General features: G+C 42.4%; 1 protein-coding gene across 4 annotated transcripts; it reads left to right on the top strand.

Annotated features, from left to right (window-relative positions):
• Window positions 1-602: 602 nt before the first annotated feature.
• Window positions 603-18,023, top strand: LOC134639885 (uncharacterized). 4 transcript variants are annotated; one of them, XM_063491395.1, is made up of 9 exons: window positions 603-1,154; window positions 1,460-1,518; window positions 8,607-8,934; window positions 10,233-10,349; window positions 10,464-10,705; window positions 11,213-11,380; window positions 11,486-11,543; window positions 16,699-17,028; window positions 17,142-17,478. In XM_063491395.1, the coding sequence occupies exons 2-9, from the start codon at window positions 1,502-1,504 to the stop codon at window positions 17,211-17,213; spliced, it is 1,332 nt and encodes a 443-aa protein (XP_063347465.1). In that variant the 5' UTR covers window positions 603-1,154; window positions 1,460-1,501; the 3' UTR covers window positions 17,214-17,478. The 4 variants fall into 4 exon arrangements, with proteins under 4 accessions (XP_063347465.1, XP_063347466.1, XP_063347467.1 ...); XM_063491396.1 differs by lacking the exon at window positions 17,142-17,478 and adding an exon at window positions 14,769-14,884 and having other exon boundaries at window positions 16,699-16,810; XM_063491397.1 differs by lacking the exons at window positions 16,699-17,028; window positions 17,142-17,478 and adding exons at window positions 14,769-14,884; window positions 15,055-15,618.
• The last annotated feature ends 381 nt before the right edge of the window (window positions 18,024-18,404 follow it).

Here is an 18,404-nt window from a genome sequence, read left to right as displayed (position 1 = left end):
CAGCAGGACAGTAAGGATGGATCGTCTATTCATCCTCGCAGCCACAAAGTCATGTGAAACGCAAACAGAGAGAGAGGGAGACGCCTAAATTTAGAGGCTGAATGTTGACTTAGACTTAGGTTACACCATTTCTAAACTGACAGGCTGGGCATATTCTTTCATTTTATTAACAAGTGTTCAGTGACACATGCATGTCTGGCCAACATATATCACTACTGTCTTTATTTAAAGATTTATTGATACTTTAAATGAGGTTTAATGTCATTTTCTTCCATGGACATCCTACTGTGAAGCTTATAAGCCAATAAACTTTGTACCAGCCTTGGACTGAGAAAGATTCAGATGGTGTGTGTGTGTGGAAACTAATGGTAAGTTTATCTCAAAAGCAGGATATTGTTTTATTTCCTGTAACACCCCCTAAGAGAAATCTAATGTTTGCACACAGGATCCTTCTAATGAAGCGTAAATGGCTAATTACTGTGTGATCCAGGCATTCACAGCAGGCGGACTGTACTTTATCCGGAGCCCCTTGGTTTTAAACCCAAGCCCCGCCTCTTCAGTAGGCTAAGCGCACCCACCTTATCCACCAGCGGCACAGTGCGCCAGGGAGCAAGAGCGCAGGCTGCACCGGGGAGCGGGCACGGTGGACATGCAGTACCGGCAGACTGCTTCTCCCATAAAACGCTTCCGATATTGGGTTTAAGGAGACAGCTTATTTGAAAACCGGCTTGGGCCGAGGGGATCTTATTCTTTCTGACAAAAAGAATAGTACAAAAAAATAAAATTAAAAAAAAGGAACTCACTGACATTTGGAAGAACCTGATGGGTGGTGGGGAGGAGGGGAGAACGATGCAGTTCCAGCCCGACTCGGTGAGCCGCGCAGTCCGCCTCCGACGCTGGTGATGCCCGCCGTGCGTGGATCACCGCCCAGCAGCAGCAGCAAGAGGAGGAGGAGGAGGTCGGGATAACAAGGGCGTCAGGGGCCGATGATGTCGTTGGGAAGGTCGGGATCATGGCAAACGGAACCGGTACTATCATGTTAAAATGCATCGTGGTCGGAGACGGTGCGGTGGGTAAAACGTGTCTGCTGATGAGCTATGCCAATGACGCCTTTCCAGAGGAGTATGTACCCACGGTCTTTGATCATTATGCAGGTAGGAACACAGTTCTGCTGCTCGCCTTTCTGTCTTTATTATCTCATAATAGCGTGACATGCTGAACTGCTGCCGCTCTGTGCTCACTGATAATTGGCCACATGCGAATCTAACAGAAGAGAGATTTTAGAGACCCCCCCACCCCACCACTCTTCCTCCAACTGCATTGCATCTGTTGCTATAACCAAAACCACTTATTTGCCGTCTTCATAGCACAGAGGGGCTGGGACCCCCCCACCCACCAGCACTCCCCACCCTCACCCCTTGCTTCCTCCTCTAAACTGCTCTTTGTCATTTCCTTACAGTGAGCGTCAACGTCGGAGGAAAGCAGTACTTGTTGGGACTGTATGACACAGCTGGTCAGGTAAAGTTTATTTTTTCCTCTGGCTCTGTGCCAAGCACGTCAAGGACACGCACACACGCTCCAGCTCTATCTCGGTCTCCCCATGTGCTCCTGGGACCAATAACTATCCAACAGTGCCTTCGAAATGCCCACAGGCTTCATATTCAGGCCAGACACTAAGCTGCAACAGGTGATGGGTTTCGCACATGGCTTTAACTGCCAGAGTGTGCTGTGGCATGGACAGTGATGGTAGTGAAGGGGTTTCAATAGTTCTATTATGTGGAGAACAGGGCTCCTATGTCCAGTAGTGATGTCACAGGTTTGTTAATAGGGCTGCTTAATGCTTGGGCCTTTTCTTTACAATGTGCCATTCAGTGGGCAAGAGTTAAAACTGTAATACACACACACACACACACACAAAATAATGTTTCCACTCAGCAGAAGAGCCAGGGTACACACAGATGGAGGAAGCTACGTGAAACACACGGCACACAGAAGCTCACTGAGGTGTGTTTATGGGAAAGACCCTCCATTATTTGTTTTTAGTGTAAAAGTTATCATTTGGTTTTTATGACGGTTTCGGTTTGATGTGAACAGCTAAGCGACAGCAGCTAAACAGGAAGCAGTTAGCACATCAACTCTTTACATATTAGTTATGTCAAAATTTGGTGCTTCCATCTTTGGGATTTGACTGTTTGCTTGTTTTCTTAGTCGTATTTCACACTATGACTGGATACGTATGCAAAGTCTTCATCAGTGTTTTTCATTATTGATTATAATTCAATTCAATTTTCAATTCAATTTTATTTATATAGCGCCAAATCACAACAAAAGTCGCCTCAAGGCGCTTTATATTGTACAGTAGATAGCACAATAATAAATACAGAGAAAAACCCAGCAATCATATGACCCCTATGAGCAAGCACTTTGGCGACAGTGGGAAGGAAAAACTCCCTTTTAACAGGAAGAAACCTCCGGCAGAACCAGGCTCAGGGAGGGGCGGGGCCATCTGCTGTGATTGGTTGGGGTGAAAGAAGAAAAACAGGATAAAGACATGCTGTGGAAGAGAGACAGAGATTAATAACAGATATGATTCGATGCAGAGAGGTCTATTAACACATAGTGAGTGAAAAAGGTGACTGGAAGGGAAAAACTCAATGCATCATGGGAATCCCCGGCAGCCTACGTCTATTGCAGCATAACTAAGGGAGGATTCAGGGTCACCTGGTCCAGCCCTAACTATATGCTTTAGCAAAAAGGAAAGTTTTAAGCCTAATCTTGAAAGTAGAGATAGTGTCTGTCTCCTGAATCCAAACTGGAAGCTGGTTCCACAGAAGAGGGGCCTGAAAACTGTATAGGAGATAGTTATCAGCAGATCAGCTGAAAATGAAAATCAAGAACTGAAAAAGAATTATATTCAAACACAATCTGTCTACAGAAACATTTGCAGGTTGGATGACTGTCTGAAATGTACTGACAGTGTAGTTTGGAGACTACATGAACCTGTGTGCTAATGAAGCTACTCAGAGTCAGGTGTTCCAGTAAAGGTGATGGGAGGCGTTGGGTTGGAAAAAAGCTGAAAAAGGCTCCAAGAAGAATTTCTAAAGGCCACATTGGCAGGTACTACCAACCTCAAACTAAGCAAAAATTGTGCCTTTGAAACTAATTATTCACTGGGAACTATTAGACCGTTCCCAAAAGACTAATCAACAACTAATCAACCAGTTTTAACTGCTAAACGACTTGTCATTTGCTGGCTTTACCTGGAAGTTTGCAGTGGACTTTTATTTTTTAAGTAGTTTCACAGTGAACTTTGACTGTTTGTTCTAACAGATTGCCATTTACATTTTCTGGAGAAATTATGCTTCGTCGATGGTAACTTGCAGACTCTACCTTACAGATTTAGGCGGCCCATCTACCTGCAGAGAGCATCTCTTGTCAAACGGGGGCAGTCAAAAATATGTCGTACAGCCGCTCTGTGGGCTGCTCTTGTGCTTTTGTCGGTCCATCAGTCAGCCACGGAAAAGAGCAAAGTTATAAACAGACAAAGAGGTGACATCAACCTGAGTGTTTAAAAACAACACTGTCGCTGTCTGCACTTTTCCTGCTGCTTCTCCTGTTCCCGACGAACTCCGCCGCTCCGTCTCTTTTCCGGCCCGCCTGTCGGCCGGTCAGCATTTGCTTGACACGCAGCATTATCCACATCGCGTACTGTGCAGTTGGGTTTTTGGAAGAACTCACAGGAGCACATTTGTGGTGGTTGAAATTCCCCCAAATATCTCCTCAGGTGGGCACAGCCACAGTAGCTTAACTTAAGCCTAGTTTAGTTACCCAGTGGCTCATCTTTGGTAACATGTTCTTTTATTTTTGTTGTTCAGTGACGTTAGTGTTTGTTAGTGGTCCACTGATCCAACTTTTTCCTCCTCCGATTCAGTACAGATACCTTGGTTTAGAGTATCTGCTGATACACTGTTACATTAATAAGCATTTGATGATCTCTGCACCCTTAATAATGAGATTTGACACTTAAGTATATATGGTTCAGTATGGTTTGATGACAATTAGTGTGGGTTCTGGAATATTCCAAGAGTAGCCTTCGTAAATAATAACGTAGGCATTTATTGAATTGGTAAGAAAATAAAGCACAATAGGCTCAAAATACAACAAAGAAAAAATATATATCAACGTTATTCATCTTTATTGAATTGGACAAGGATTAGGCTTTCAGTGTGAGTCCACCTCCTCTCTACATGCACTCATGTCACGTTTGGAGCTGACAAACAGGTTAAGAGAATATTAATGAAGTTGGTGACTAAGTGTTGTTTTATCCCAAGTGCAGTAAAACCTTCCAAATAAGTGTTTTACAAACTGTGACAACAGTGAGAGTGAGCAAGTGATGTCATCATCATCTCTGTTTTTTTTAGTTGTGCCAACTAACATGACTGCAGTTTCTCTTTAAACTAAAAACTTTTCCAAAAATATAAATGAAATCTTTTGATGTAACTACAGTGAAATACCTCGAAATACCTCCACACTGCTGAAAATGTGAAAGTCTACACCATGACTACTATAAATTCTGTTACTTCCTGAAAGCAGGATGTAACTGAAAGTACCAGGTCTTGCTTTAATCATTGTTCATGAATCCGGTTTATGAAAAACCCTGAATAACAAAAACAGTGACTCAACCAACCAGGAGCCAAAATAGCAGATTGCCTAACATTTGAAATAGGCTACTTTGGATGTGCAGTAACATGAGCATGGTGGAGGGAGCATCGTGAGTTAGGCTTTCTTTGCTACCTCAGAGTCTGGATGCCTCACAGTCATTTGGAGAATAAGGATTTAATAATTGTGCCATAAAATTTTAAAGAACAGTGTCAGGGTAGCAGTTAATGTCCCGAATCTTTGGAAAGGTTTGGTGAAAATACAAGATGACAACTGCACGAGTAAATCATCAAGCACAAAAAAATAAGGAAAGTAATGTTTTTAGGATTTACAGAGTCAGTTTTATGACATTACCTAATTAGGATGCCCTGGCATGACCTAGGGAGAGCTGTCCAGTCAAGACATCTAAGCAGTACTGATGAACTCGAAACAGTTTGTTAGCTCTAAAATTCCCCCATCATTGTGAAAGTCTTATTAGCAGCAACAGGAAATGTCTGATCGAGGTTCTCCAAATCGCTAAATTCATGAGATCACTTTCTTTTTCTATAGTCTGCACTTTGGACAGTGTTATTAGCTTAGTCAGATCATGTTTGTGAGTCAGATGACAATCATTGTGTGTAATGCGCTCAGAAATCCCAATAATTTCAAATGGCAAAAGCTCTGAATGGGCCTCTCTCGTATCATTTCAGGCATTTCTATGGCTAAAGCAAAGGACTAAAGGCACCCTGTAGATTTTAAACCTCCAGTAGTGCTTTAAAGCAAGAGTTTAATCAGTGTGTAACAGATTGGTTTATTTTGTGCATGTGCAAGAACCAGAAGCATGTGGACAACTGCATAGACCTTCCTGTGTAGGGTATGTCTCGTTCATGCTCCTTAACAGTTGGCAGCTCAGAATAACCTAGCAATAGTTCAACAGCTGAGCAGTAGAAGAAGCAGCCATGCTTACTGTATATTGCACAACTCATAATACTCAAACACTGGCTGTGCAAATGAGGAGGAAGGAAATGGATTCAGCACTTTTGTAGACACAAGACTAACACACAGTGTGTTTTGGTGAGAAAAACTGAATCCACTCAACTATGATTTTCTTGCAATAAGGCCTTCTGGTCTAACTTCAGCTGCACTGCAGGACAGCGAACAGTCAGTCACCCAAGGTTAACCTCCCCCTACTTACAGCAACCTAAAACTACACTCTTGTCAGAAGCTGAATAGTTATTAACACTTTCGTCGTGACCTGTTCCGACGTGATCCATGCAGCAGAGAGACAAATGCAAAGCTCAGAAAGGTCAGCTTTGGCATATTTAGCTGGTTTCCTTCACAAACCCTGATTTACACACAAATCTGTGAGTGGGAAAAGATCGCAGACAGCCTCCATTTTTTTTCCCTGTCTTAAACAGCTACCTGTGGCTGCGCTATAATTTTCCCGTAAGAAAACAGATGGTAGAAGTGTTACTACTCACTTGTGAAAAGAGGAACACAACCTTTTGTCTATTCTGGCGTGTTTGATAGGGTGTGTGTGTGTGTGTGTGTGTCAGAGGAGGGTTTGTTTTCAGCTGATTCAGAGTGTCTCTGAAATGGAGAAGTTCTCCCAGATGTCTGCTGTGGGCGCCGCCGGCCTCCCAGAGTAGAGTTACTGCTCTTGAAAATGTGCCCCCGCCACCCCCTCACGTTTCTCCCGTGCCTCCGCCCCCGACTCGGCTGACCTCTTTATGTGGAGCACAAGGCCAGCTGGTAATGTTTATAGCTTCAGCGTCTGATCAAAGATTCAATGCCCCCAAGGAGAGGAAAGGGGGAGGAAAATAGTGTGTGTGAGACAGAAAGCAGAAGAGAGAGAGACAGATGCGGGAGGCTAATCAAATGTGTGGGGGTGAAATAGCTTTGGTTAAATTCAGACGCCTCGGTTTCGTTTTCCTTTCCATTTCTCTCTTGTCGATGTAAAACTCGCCCTTCATTACGTCCACCTCTGTCCTGCGCTACACGTGTTCAGTTGGCTTCGATCTCTCTGCAATATTTATATTCCTGGCATTGGCTGAAGCTCCCATAATGCTTCGCTAGTTGCCAACGCCTATCAGAGACCTTACGTACGCATTGGGGTCGGCGGTCGCGACTCTGTGCTGTCACGTCGGTGTCACATGTCACTCAGTGCCACATAATCACAGCTCGGCTCTGAGCCCAGTGCCGCTGCGCCGCATCTGTTGTTGATATTGCTTCCCTGCCAGCTATTGTCTGCGTCTCTACTCCAAGCTCTGCCTATTGAATTATTCCATATGGAAGGTCTGTGAAGTCTGTTTCGCTGCAATGTGGCGAGGGAGCAGGGGGGAAAGTCTTTACTTATTCATTCATTCATTCATTCTCCTGCTGCTGCTGCACTCAAGAAAATCTAGCACCACTGGCGAGGAGGAGCAGGAGGAAACAGGAAGTGGATGCTAAGTGCACTAGAGCCAATGGAAACGACTTTTAAGGACAGGAGCTCAGGAGCTGCGACCCCGAGGGATCCGAGTCTTACTACGCTATTGACTTCTGCTTTGTTGTTGGATTGTTGCTGATTTGCTCAGCATGTCAGATGCACTCTTTACTCAGCTGCACTTCCTGTAAACACTTTTAAACTTCCTGTCCAGGCTTTGGGTACAGTCTGATGAGTCTTTTTTGACTCAGCAACCCAAGGTGACCTAGTGACCCAATAGGGGTGAAAGGATAACAGGTGGGGACGTGGGTGGGGTTTGGAAGAGGGGAAACTGGTTTTACTCAGCCGTGAGCCGGTCACCAGTCAGCTGCTCCAACATAGAGAAACAGGAGTACTGTAGGCACGCCTCAGAAAGAGATTTTACACTTCAGAACAACTCTAGTGCTATTCTCTTGAATGGAGTCAACTAATTTACACACTGACTGACGATTGTGAGTGATTAATCAGTCAGTTTGCAACTAATGGATTCTCTTTTTAATAAAATATCAGAATAGTGAAAAAAATTAATAATAATTTGAGTAAATAAACCTTTGATTTTATATATTTCAGGTGAATTATGCTCATAATTGTTGCTTCACATCTATGAGGGCAAACGATGTGCGATTATTAATAAAACTTGGAGCTGTAGTGATGATGTATACTTTTAAAATGTAGAAAATATCAGCTGATACTGTCTGCCAAAGGCCTCGCAACTCCGCCCTAGATTCTGGCTGACATCCAGAGGATAGAAATTAGAATTTGTGCCAATAAACTTTTGTTAAATTGTTTTCTCAAGCTGTTGGTCCGGTTTTAGTTTTTCTTTATATCTTAAAATTGTGTTAATTTGTCATGAGTAGCAAGTAATAAATCAGATCTGATGCTTGACAGATGTTCTATTGTACTATATATAGTACTATGTTACTATTTCCAAAGCATACCCTGCTGTTAAAAAATGTTTTAAAAAAATTCCCTATCTTTCCGAAACGACTGGTTTAATACTGGAAACCAGATACAAGCTGATTGCAAAGCTACTCACTGTGGAAAAACATGCAGCTGAAAACAGTAATCGGTTTTAAAAGTTCCCTCTGGTGGTGCATTTACGTACTTGGGAGAAATAACCTTCATGATTTGAGAGCTAGTGGACGCCAACAACCTGCTTAATTGGAAAAGCTATTATATTCACATCAGCGTTCTCACATTTGCTCACTTTTTATCTTCGGGGTTTGGAAGATGCAAATCAAATCTCGCTGCGCTCCAGCTCATGACTGTGTGGTACTTTGCTAAAGCCTCCGTGTGTTATTTTGCTGTGTTAGCTTGCAGTAGTATGTGTGCAGAAAATTACAAATTTACACTGTGAAAAAGACCAAGGTAGGATCAGGAGCTGTAATCTTATGGTTTTAAATGAGAAGGACTCAGCAGCTGTGCAGAAGCACACTTTAGTTTTCTGAATATGATTTGATATGATTTTTAAGTGACACCCCTAATGCCTGCTTGTGGTTTTCAGAGAGGAGTTGTATCTGGGCCCCAGTCAGCCTGGTAGCTCTTACAAATATGGTCCCGTCAGTAACGGCACCGTGGGCCGCAGGCCCACCCTTATTGAACCGGCGCGTCTGAAGGACTTTGGTGTGGAAGAACTTCTCAACGGTGATGTGAAAGTCCACGAAACCAAAGTAGTGATGGCTCCTGAGGTTGTCCTCATGGACCCCCCCAAAACCAGGCGAGTCAGCGAGTTCAGGATGATCCCGAGACCTCCTGCCCAGTACCTCCGCTTCGAGGACATCAGCGCGGCAGCCTTCAGGATCCAGTCAGGGATGCAGAAGACGCCTTGCACGGTACACTAACACAGAATAAGTGCAGGAGAACGTGCAATAAAGGTGACCTTTGACCTTTGTTTGGGAGCTGACATCACTTCCTTCAGTTTAGACAGAAGTTTAATTTGACAGGACAGCAGCCAGGCATCACATATCTAAGGAAGATTGCTGTAAAAGGACCACAAGAGGGTGAACTAATATCAGAACTAGTCTGAATGGGATGCAGATTTTTGCTCATGGAAAAACTGAACAAAGCATTCATGGTCTGTGTTACTTTGATACATTTTAAATAGATGATTTTATGTTAGAATTAAGTTGTGCAGAGCTTTTTTGTACCAGGTTCTAAACATGTTTGTTTTTGCTTAAAAATGGGAAAGTTAGGGATTCATTTTAGAGTATGCCTTAAGTTAAATGTGATCTGACAACAGTGTAATGCTATCTGAGTGCAAACTGGATACACAGAAGTGTCAGAATTGATGTAAATTGATGGAGTGATGAAGGCAGAGTTGCTCTAGAAGAAGGCCTTGTCACTTGTCACCCACCTTGAACCACCTCTCTCCGTCTCAGTAGTCACCAGGAAAAAACAAACAAACAAAAAACTCAGATATGTGCTTTTGCTTTCCCCAAATAATCCCCCCCAGAAGTAGAGTTACACTTTTAGGTTAGGTGGGTTTAGTTTCAGTTAGTCTCTAGAGTGGGTTTGGGTCCTTGGACGTTATACTTTTGCTGATTCAAGACCCTCCCATTAGTTTCAAATCAGGAGTGCCATGTCCCTCTTTTATAATGTCTCTGCACATCTCTGCATTTTCACTGTGCGTGGTTGTGTGTCGCTGCTAATAACCACAAAACGCACAAAGAAAAACTCTTTTAATTGAGGCTTGCTTTGACATAACTACTGGTGATGAAACTGTTAGCGGAACAGGTGATAATAACTAAAGATCACCCAAAGGTGAAGCCCTCATGGGGACATCATCGCTAATAATGCACTGCAGCTTTTAGCCAAATTAGGAGGAGCCCTCATATCTGCTTCATACTTTATATTGCATTATGCCCACCAAGTGCGAAGCAGATTGGATTAACGGCTGTTGGCAAAAAGCAAAGAGCAGGCAGAGACTCCTGGAGCTGGATGAGCACCAGCGTTAAGGTGAATTCATGCAAAAATAACATAAAAATTGAACATGACTCGGGGCAAAGACCATGGATTTCATACGTCAGGAGTAATTATATGAAGTGAAAACTATTTCAGCATGCATGTGAGCACCTGAGTGGTTTTTTGCTGCTGGAGCTCTTGAAATATGCTGCTTCTTTTGTGTGCTCAGTACTCCAGATTGTCCAAACAGTACGGGATGGAGATCTACCTGAAGAAGGAGCACCTGCACTACACCGGCTCTGTGAAGGAGAGAGGAGTGCTGTACCTGCTCACCTCCCTCACGCAGGTACATTGGGGCGGGGGAGCTGAAAAAGACGCTGAAAGGATCCACTGAAGTGTGCTGTGCGTGCATATTTGTTGCATGTGATTATATGTCAGGCGTGTGTTTCTGTGCTTGCAGGAGCAGCAGAGGATGGGTGTGATCGTGGCCACTGACTGTAACTTCTACATGGCCGTGGCGCACCACGCGGTGGAACTGAAGATCCCGATGTTTGTCATCATGCCGTCAAGTTGCTCCTCGCCCCGCCTCAGGATCTACAGAGACTACGGCCCCATGGTTATCTCCTACGGCCGCACCGGCCGCGATTCCCAGAACCACGCCTGCCATCTGACCAAAGAGAATGGATACCTCTACCTGGAAGAGTCAGTCTAACATTCATATTACGACTTGGAATGAGAGTTTCTGTGTCTGTGCAGTACTAACTGATGTTTTAGTATCTTAGTAACATAACACATTTAGTAACATGGGTCAAGTGTATTAATTTCACGGTTTCCTACCTGAACCATGTAATTTCTCTTCACTCATTGACCTTCTAGTTTTCAAACAGTGCAAATTCCCACTAAAAAAGAAACATATATCTATATATATATATATAGATATATGTTTCTTTCTCAAAGATATATATATATGTTTCTTTCTCAAAGATATATATATATATATATATATATATATATATATATATATATATATATATATATATATATACACACACACACATATATATATACATACCTACATGTATTTTAAATATAGCCTAACTCTGTTTTCCTTAACGCCTGAAAAGCTCACATTCTGGCAACATAACAATGTCAGCAGTGCTAATCCTTTTGGCTGCAGATAAACTAAGCCTTCCTCTGTGTCTTCTGCAGGGTGGCTGTGGTGGTGAGCAGTGCTAACATGGAGCTGGAAGTGGTGAGGCAGTGCATGGACCGAGCTTTGGTGTTGGACAACCGGATCAGTAAGTTCTCAGTGCAGCTGGGAGAGTGGCCAGGAGACATGGCTAAGCTGCTGGATGTTCTGACCAGAGAGGACGTCAGGTAGAGTAGGAACCTATTCGGACTTAATCGGTTTTGTTTTTAACGTTGCCCTGTGCCACCTTTAGTTTATTCATTCCTTCGCCTCTTTTGTCTTTTTCCTCCCAGGTTGTTGGACGTCTGCCATCGTAGACACAGCGATAAGTCAGAGCTCTTCAAGGCAAAGGTAGGCGACTAATCTGTCCTCTTCACTTCATTCTGTTTCCTTCTCCTCTCCAATCCGCTCATCCACTTTTCCTTTATTGCCGTGGAACTCTTGGCTTGGAGTTGTCAGGGAGTTGGCGGGAATTAAAAGACCAAAAATACAAATACATATTTAAAAGATATAAAAAAGTAGCATTGCTCAGTTCACTACCCACCTACAGCTTTACTTGGTCTGGTACAACCATTAGCCAATTTTGGCTGTTGTTTTAGCAAGTTACAAACACAGTGTTGCTATGCAACAGTCAAGTTATGACGTAACTTGACTGTTTTGGGTAAAGGATCCACAAAATCCAGTCTTACTCTGTAGCAAAGTTTTGAGACTAAAGTATATAGTTAGGGCTGATCAGGTGACCCTGAACCCTGTCATGTTGCCATAGTTTCAGACTGCTGCAGAACATCATGTGGGTCATTGAGAATACCCTATGTTTAGACACCACAACAGGAGGTCATTAAATTTTTGTCTTGAGACTTCTGTTAAAAGGAAGTTCTTCCTTCCCATTGTTACCCAATACCTGCCCATTTAATTGCAGTTTTCTCTGGACTACTGAAAGGCACGTACCTCACAGTATAAAGCACCTTGAGGGCTGTTTTGATTTGCCACTACATAAATAAATCTGAATTGAAGAAAGCGGTGAGACTGCTTCATTCATCTCAAATCACACAAATGCTATTAAAAAAAAATGAATAATAAAGAAAACACCCCACAGTGGATTCAGTTCAGTCATCCTTTATTTTGTAGTGTCAATATTAAGACTGAATCACAGCACTTTAATCTGAGAAAGGCAAATTTGACAGCAGCTCCCCTCTTTATTTAATCCAAGAGCACTTTTGAGGGTGACGGCAAAAATACCATCTGTAGCAAACGTGTCAGGCATCCTGTTCATCCGAGCAGCTGAGAAAAAAGGGAAAACCCTCAAAAACCAACCCACCTGTACTGCACCACGTAGGCTGAATGTAAACACCTTTAGGTAATCTGTTCTAAAATTTGTTCCATGTACTGCACTCAAATTCATCAAGAGAACACTCATATTTAAATAACCCTTGTCCCTAGTCATCACCATCAAGACAAACTTTAAAATATATTATTTCTGAAAAGGTAGCACCGTTCTCCCTCAGCTCTAGAAAATATGGAATGAAACATTGAGCTCTATTACAGGAATTAAAGATATTTTGTAAACTATGTAAGAAAATTTCTAGCGTTTCTATCAAAGATATGTCTTTGGAATTCTATTAAAAGAAACACTATTAAAGAAAAGGCTCAAGAGTATTGCTCCATTTCATGCTCTCCAGCAGGATCTTATAATCAAAGTGAACAGTGGAAGAAGTTGAGGCCCCAAGAAGGGGTCTCTAGACTCAGATGTGTTGTTCTGTAGGCTTCTCCTGGTAAGGTCAGTCCTGCTTGGAACGCTCTGGGTCGTACTTAATTAGCAGGTGGAGGGAGGCGAAGCCAAACAGAAAGGTCTGGATAAACCACAGGCACCGAGTGGACATGTCCTTGATGCCTTTGTTACTGCAGGAAAAAGTTAAGTGTATTTGTAGGAAGTAGATTCATCATGTGTGCAATGGTTGTTAAACCCTTAAACAGAAAATTATGCACAATTTGAATCCAGATGGCCATTTTTTTTTTTAAATTCAGAAATGTACATGTTGACATGAAATTCTGCTAAAAAATAGATTGCAGCACCACCTAGTGGATGTTAAGGTTCCTGTATTCTTACCTGCACAACTTCAGTGCAACCAGGGCCTCAGAAAGATGAATAGCACAGGCCAACCACCATCTGAAATGGGGGGAAGAAAAAAAAAAAAAAAAAGAAGTTCAACTCTCCAGTGATAACATTTCAAACTAGGATAATGCACATGCTTCCAAAAAGGGGGGAAAACCTACAAGTTAACAGTGAGGACTTTTCTGGTCTGAAAACAAGTTTTCCCCTTGTGCTGTTCTAATCACCGAGTGCTGATAAGCTTAAATTGATCAGTCGTTTCAGATTTCAAACCACCAGTGACTCGACAATGGCTTCCAGCTGCCTTGCCTTTGAACAGACTGACTTAGCAGCTGAGTCACGTGACCGAAACCACAACAATACATTAAGCTCTGATTGCCGTCCTATTACTCCACAGCATGAGCGTCAATTTGCAACCTATGAACGTTGTGTCAACGATCCACATGTGCAGGGCGTGTGTGTGCGTGCGTGTGCGGGGCTGGGCGTGGTGATTTGCACATCATTAGAAAAATGTCTATTTAGATCTCCTAAAGTGATTGGCTTGCATTACAAAAGCTATAATGAGCAAACCTCATTACCAGAATTCTTTGTTTGCAGGCTTCACAGTGCTGCATTACTTACCCTTTGTACAGTAGATCAGGATGGTTATACGCAAGGTTTTTGGAGAAGGTGCCAAATGGACCAAGGAGCTCAAATGGGACTACATCTGGTGCAAACACTGTGCACTGGAACCAGAAAGAAGGAGTTTAAAAACACCATATACAAAAAACAAAACTCCCTTCTAAGTTTTTGAAGGGCAATATCTTTAAATAAGCAATTATTCTGAAAGTCTTTTGAAGTTTTTTTCCCTGCTCAAAAAAGACCTTTGGAATGTCCTTCAAGTCCAGAGAACTATTCCCAAAGACTACTTAAAGAAATCACATGAAAGCTTGCCCGAGAGAGTTAGTGGTGTTTCCAAGCGGTCTGTTACCGTTGTTTTGCTGGTAGCACATGGAGTGGTTCTTCCCTGGGGTTTGGTCCAAGAACACTGGGAAGTGAATGGATGTGTTCCAGTTTGTCACGTTGAAGTTGATCCAGAAAAGTTGGTCACACGTTCCATTGTCAAGTCCAGCGTCTTCAATGGTGATTATCTCGTATTGGGGTGGTCCCTGAAAGATACTAAGGAAGTTAAGCGAGTAGATGGTAGATGAGCTTGTCTCGTTGATGGTGATTTTATTATGCTGATAGCCAATGCCCAAAAAGCTGGCGGCACATTTGGCTTGTGTTTTGTTCATGTAGTCTCCATAAAAGGTGGGATGCGTTGAGGTGCTTGGCATGTGGGAGCAGACGTAACACGCAGTGTTGTTAGGCTCTCCCTTGGTTCTGTCATGCACGTAGCGATACTATGCGTTATTCATCCATGGGTGAATGTGGTCTTGTGCCATGTCACGAAGATGTGAGTTGTCATGTGTCCATCTTGTCTGCAGGTGGTGTTGTCTTCTTTATTGTCCTCGAAAAACGCGAGGAGTCCTGCTAGGAGCAGGAGGACAGCTGCTAGGACGGCGAGTGTCTTCATGACAGCCAAACACACCTAGATCCTCGGGTGAGTAGACTACTGGCGAGAAGTAGAGGGCGGGATATACCCAATCAGCCCTCTCTTCACCAGGTAGATCACCAGAAGGTAGGGGTGCTGGAGTCTATGAGTCTAGGCTGTCACTCACTTTCTTGCAGTGGCTTTGGTGAATCCAAGATGGTCTTTCTGCCATCTTACAGGCGGTTGGTGTGGTGATGAGCACTTGGTAGGGACCTTCCCAGCGGGGCGAGCTCCAATTCTTTCTATGGAGAACTCGAATCAGGACCCAATCACCTGGCTTCAACCTGCAAGATACTGGAGAAGATTCAGAAGGCAGTTTATTGTTCAAAACAATATCTTTGTTTTCTAGTAGCTTCGACATCCATTCTGCTAGTGTGGTCTCTCTGATTGATTTATCTAAAGGTTCACTTGTGATTGGCAGCGGAAATGGTCTGCCATGAATGATTTCAAAAGGTGTGAGTTTCTGAGAACCCTGTGTTAGTCTCATCCACATTTTTACTAGGCCTATACACTCAGGCCATGGTCTCCCTGTTTCTTCCATACATTTTCTAAGTCTCTGTTTTATTGTGCCGTTAGTTCTTTCCACTAATCCTGCACTTTGCGGGTGATAAGCAGTGATTTTTGATGCTGAATCCTAGTGCTTCAGAGACTTTGCTGATTACCTCATTGACAAAGTGTGTCCCATTATCTGATCTTATCAGAGTGGGGATGCCATATGTTGGAATAAAATGGTTACATAAGCATTTTGCTACTGAAATGGCATCTGCTTTCTTTACTGGGTAGATTTCTGGCCATTTTGAGAATACGTCTATGATCACTAGAGCGTATTTTGAGCCTTGGCATTCATTTAGTTCAATAAAATCCATGTGGATTGTGTGGAAAGGATGAGGTGGTGTGGGAAAATGACCTCTTTTTGGTCTGAGATTCCCTTGTGCATTGTGTTTTTGGCAAATCATGCATGTTCTGACAAATTCTTTTGCTGAAGTTTCGAAATTTAGAGTATAGAAGTGTTTGGAAATTATATCTACTTTCCCTCCTGTTGTCACATGAGTAACTCCATGTGTCACTAAGGCTGCTGTTTTGTGTAGAGATTTTGGAAGTATTGGTTTTCCTTCACAAATCATCAAGTCATCTTTTAGTTGCGCTCCGCATTTCAGCCATTTCTTTTGCTCAGCTGTGGGAGCTGCTTTTTGTTCATCCTTTAAAACATCAAGTGATATTTGTGAGGGTGATGTTGACATTAGTGTGTCTACAGTTTGTTGTGCTGCTGATTTTGCAGCTTGATCTGCGAAGTTATTGCCTTTTGTTATGCTTGAGTTGTCTCTTTGGTGTGCTGCACATTTACATATTGCTAGCTGTCTTGGCAGAGTTATTACTTCTAAAAGTGTTTTTAGAAGATTTCCGTGTTGTACTGGATGTCCTGTGGAGGTAACCATGCCTCTATTTTGCCAGATTTTTGCAAAGTGGTGTACTGTAAATGTCAACTCGTGGTTTGGTTTCTTCATCTAGCTTTCTTATGCAGCAATGTGCGTCGCCATCTTCCAGAGTGGGAAGAAGTGTGCTAGGGTTTTAGCTGTCCACACTTCTCAATTCTGATGTGTGACTGTGAGAGTAAAATGCCTACATAGGAAAGTTGTTGTGCATGTGTGAGGTATGATAGATTTGCTTGCAGTAAGATGGAGGTCACAGCATGTGGGACTTTAATGATCAATGTGTGTCCTAAAACAATATCAGTGGACTTTTTAACTTTTAATTTAAAAGCAGTACAGCTAAAGCACTCTATTATGCTAAGCTCACGTATTTTTCCTTCATTTCCCATCCAGGTGTGGTTTCAGAACCGAAGAGCTTGCACCCTAAAATCAAAAGGATCCAGCAAAGCCCAGTGGCAGTCTCAGAGCCCAGCTCACAGTCTACAGGCTCGCCACCACACACAGGCCTTTGCACCTCAAATGCAGCAGGTGTTAAACAATGGACAGTTTCCTCCTACCTTCAATGCCACCGGAGCGTATGGACAGTGTGGAGTCTCGTATGGGATTCAACCAGGAGGCTCAATGGGCAGTAACCCCAGCTCAAACCTGTGGGAGTACATGCCTCAGCCAGGCTGCCAAAACTCCACTGGGGTGCCTGCGTGGCGTCAGCCTTCCGTGGAGATGGTAAGCTACAACTCAAGCTCCAGCCAGGCAGCCTCCATGCACCCTAGTTCAGACATACACGACCTCCTTCAAATATTCAAAGCAGACACTCCTGATTCTGGATTCTTCAACAGCAGCCGAGAGAGCAGCCCAACGGGTTGTCTGGAAGTCCCGACCCCACAGATGAGGAGTATTGGGGAGACTAGCAGCTCTTGAGGACGGCAGGGATGCAGGATATCCGCCAGTGGTCCAGGATAGCTCACTGCCAGTGCTGTCATTGCAAGATATTATGTGGGAGCTGAATGAGGAATGGCTGGGAGGAAATGGACTGTACAACGGAGTCACTGGAGAGGAGCCCCCTTACTTCTGATGGCTATGATGAGTATTTTTAATGGCTCAAGTGTTTGACGTATTTTCAAAATATTTTTTTTTTTAAAAAGCCATGTTTTTGCAGTAATTACTGCACATTTTTAGGATTTTTTTTTTCTTCAAGTTTACTTAAAGAAAAAAAAAAAGAAACAAAAATCAGTCGTTATATTGCATAATACTGTTTTCTTGGCTTCCCCTTTCCAAGAATGTACTCTCAGCTAATTCATGACCAGAGATTTGGCTCTGCTCATAGATGGTGCCTGTGAGTTGTAAATATGAGAAAAAGGGGATTTTCTTTCTGTGCAGAGACATTATGGAGAGTAATATAAAAACATGTTAAATCCTAATGAATGCTGAAATTAAATTTAATCTGTAATAAGACTTTATGTAAAAAATAATTTTAACAAAAATAATTTATAGATATAGAGATGTTATTGTATAATGTTTCCATTTTGATTGGTTAATTTTAAGGATCTGATAACAGAGGATGTTGTTTGCTGTAAAGATTATGAAGCCCTGTGAGGTTAATTATTGGTTTGGGAAACGAAGATGTTGATATAATATATTTGATTCTGTTAAGCTTTGTTCTTATGTTGTATGACTGACATATAGTGTATGATAATATAGAGAATATACAGTTATAAATATGATTCTGTTATTATGTTCGCATGTTTTGCCAATAAAGTTTATTCTAAATGAACGTTCACATTGCATCCATGACTCATAACTTACAACATAGTACTGCAACATCATGGTGTCGTGTACAGTGATTCTTATTCTGTAATTTCTACTTTGTTTGTTTTTTTGCCTTAAATTCAATTTAGTTTATTTTCTACATAATTATTTTTATTTTATATTAGTTTAGTTTTTCAAGTTAAAGTTAAACAAAGATTTTTTTTTTCACAGCTAGTTTTAGTTTTTAGTTTAGTTCCAGTTAACATAGTGAGTGGATAAAAATATCCACCCAGTTATTTGGGTTTAATAGAGGCTTTTATATTTATCAGCTCTTTGGCTGTGCTGCCTTTCAT

This window comes from Pelmatolapia mariae, linkage group LG13, assembly GCF_036321145.2.
Source record: "Pelmatolapia mariae isolate MD_Pm_ZW linkage group LG13, Pm_UMD_F_2, whole genome shotgun sequence".
In the NCBI taxonomy this organism is placed as follows: Eukaryota; Metazoa; Chordata; class Actinopteri; order Cichliformes; family Cichlidae; genus Pelmatolapia; species Pelmatolapia mariae.
The sequence above is the reverse complement of the archived record's forward strand: the minus strand, read 5'-3'. Positions and strand labels throughout refer to the sequence as shown.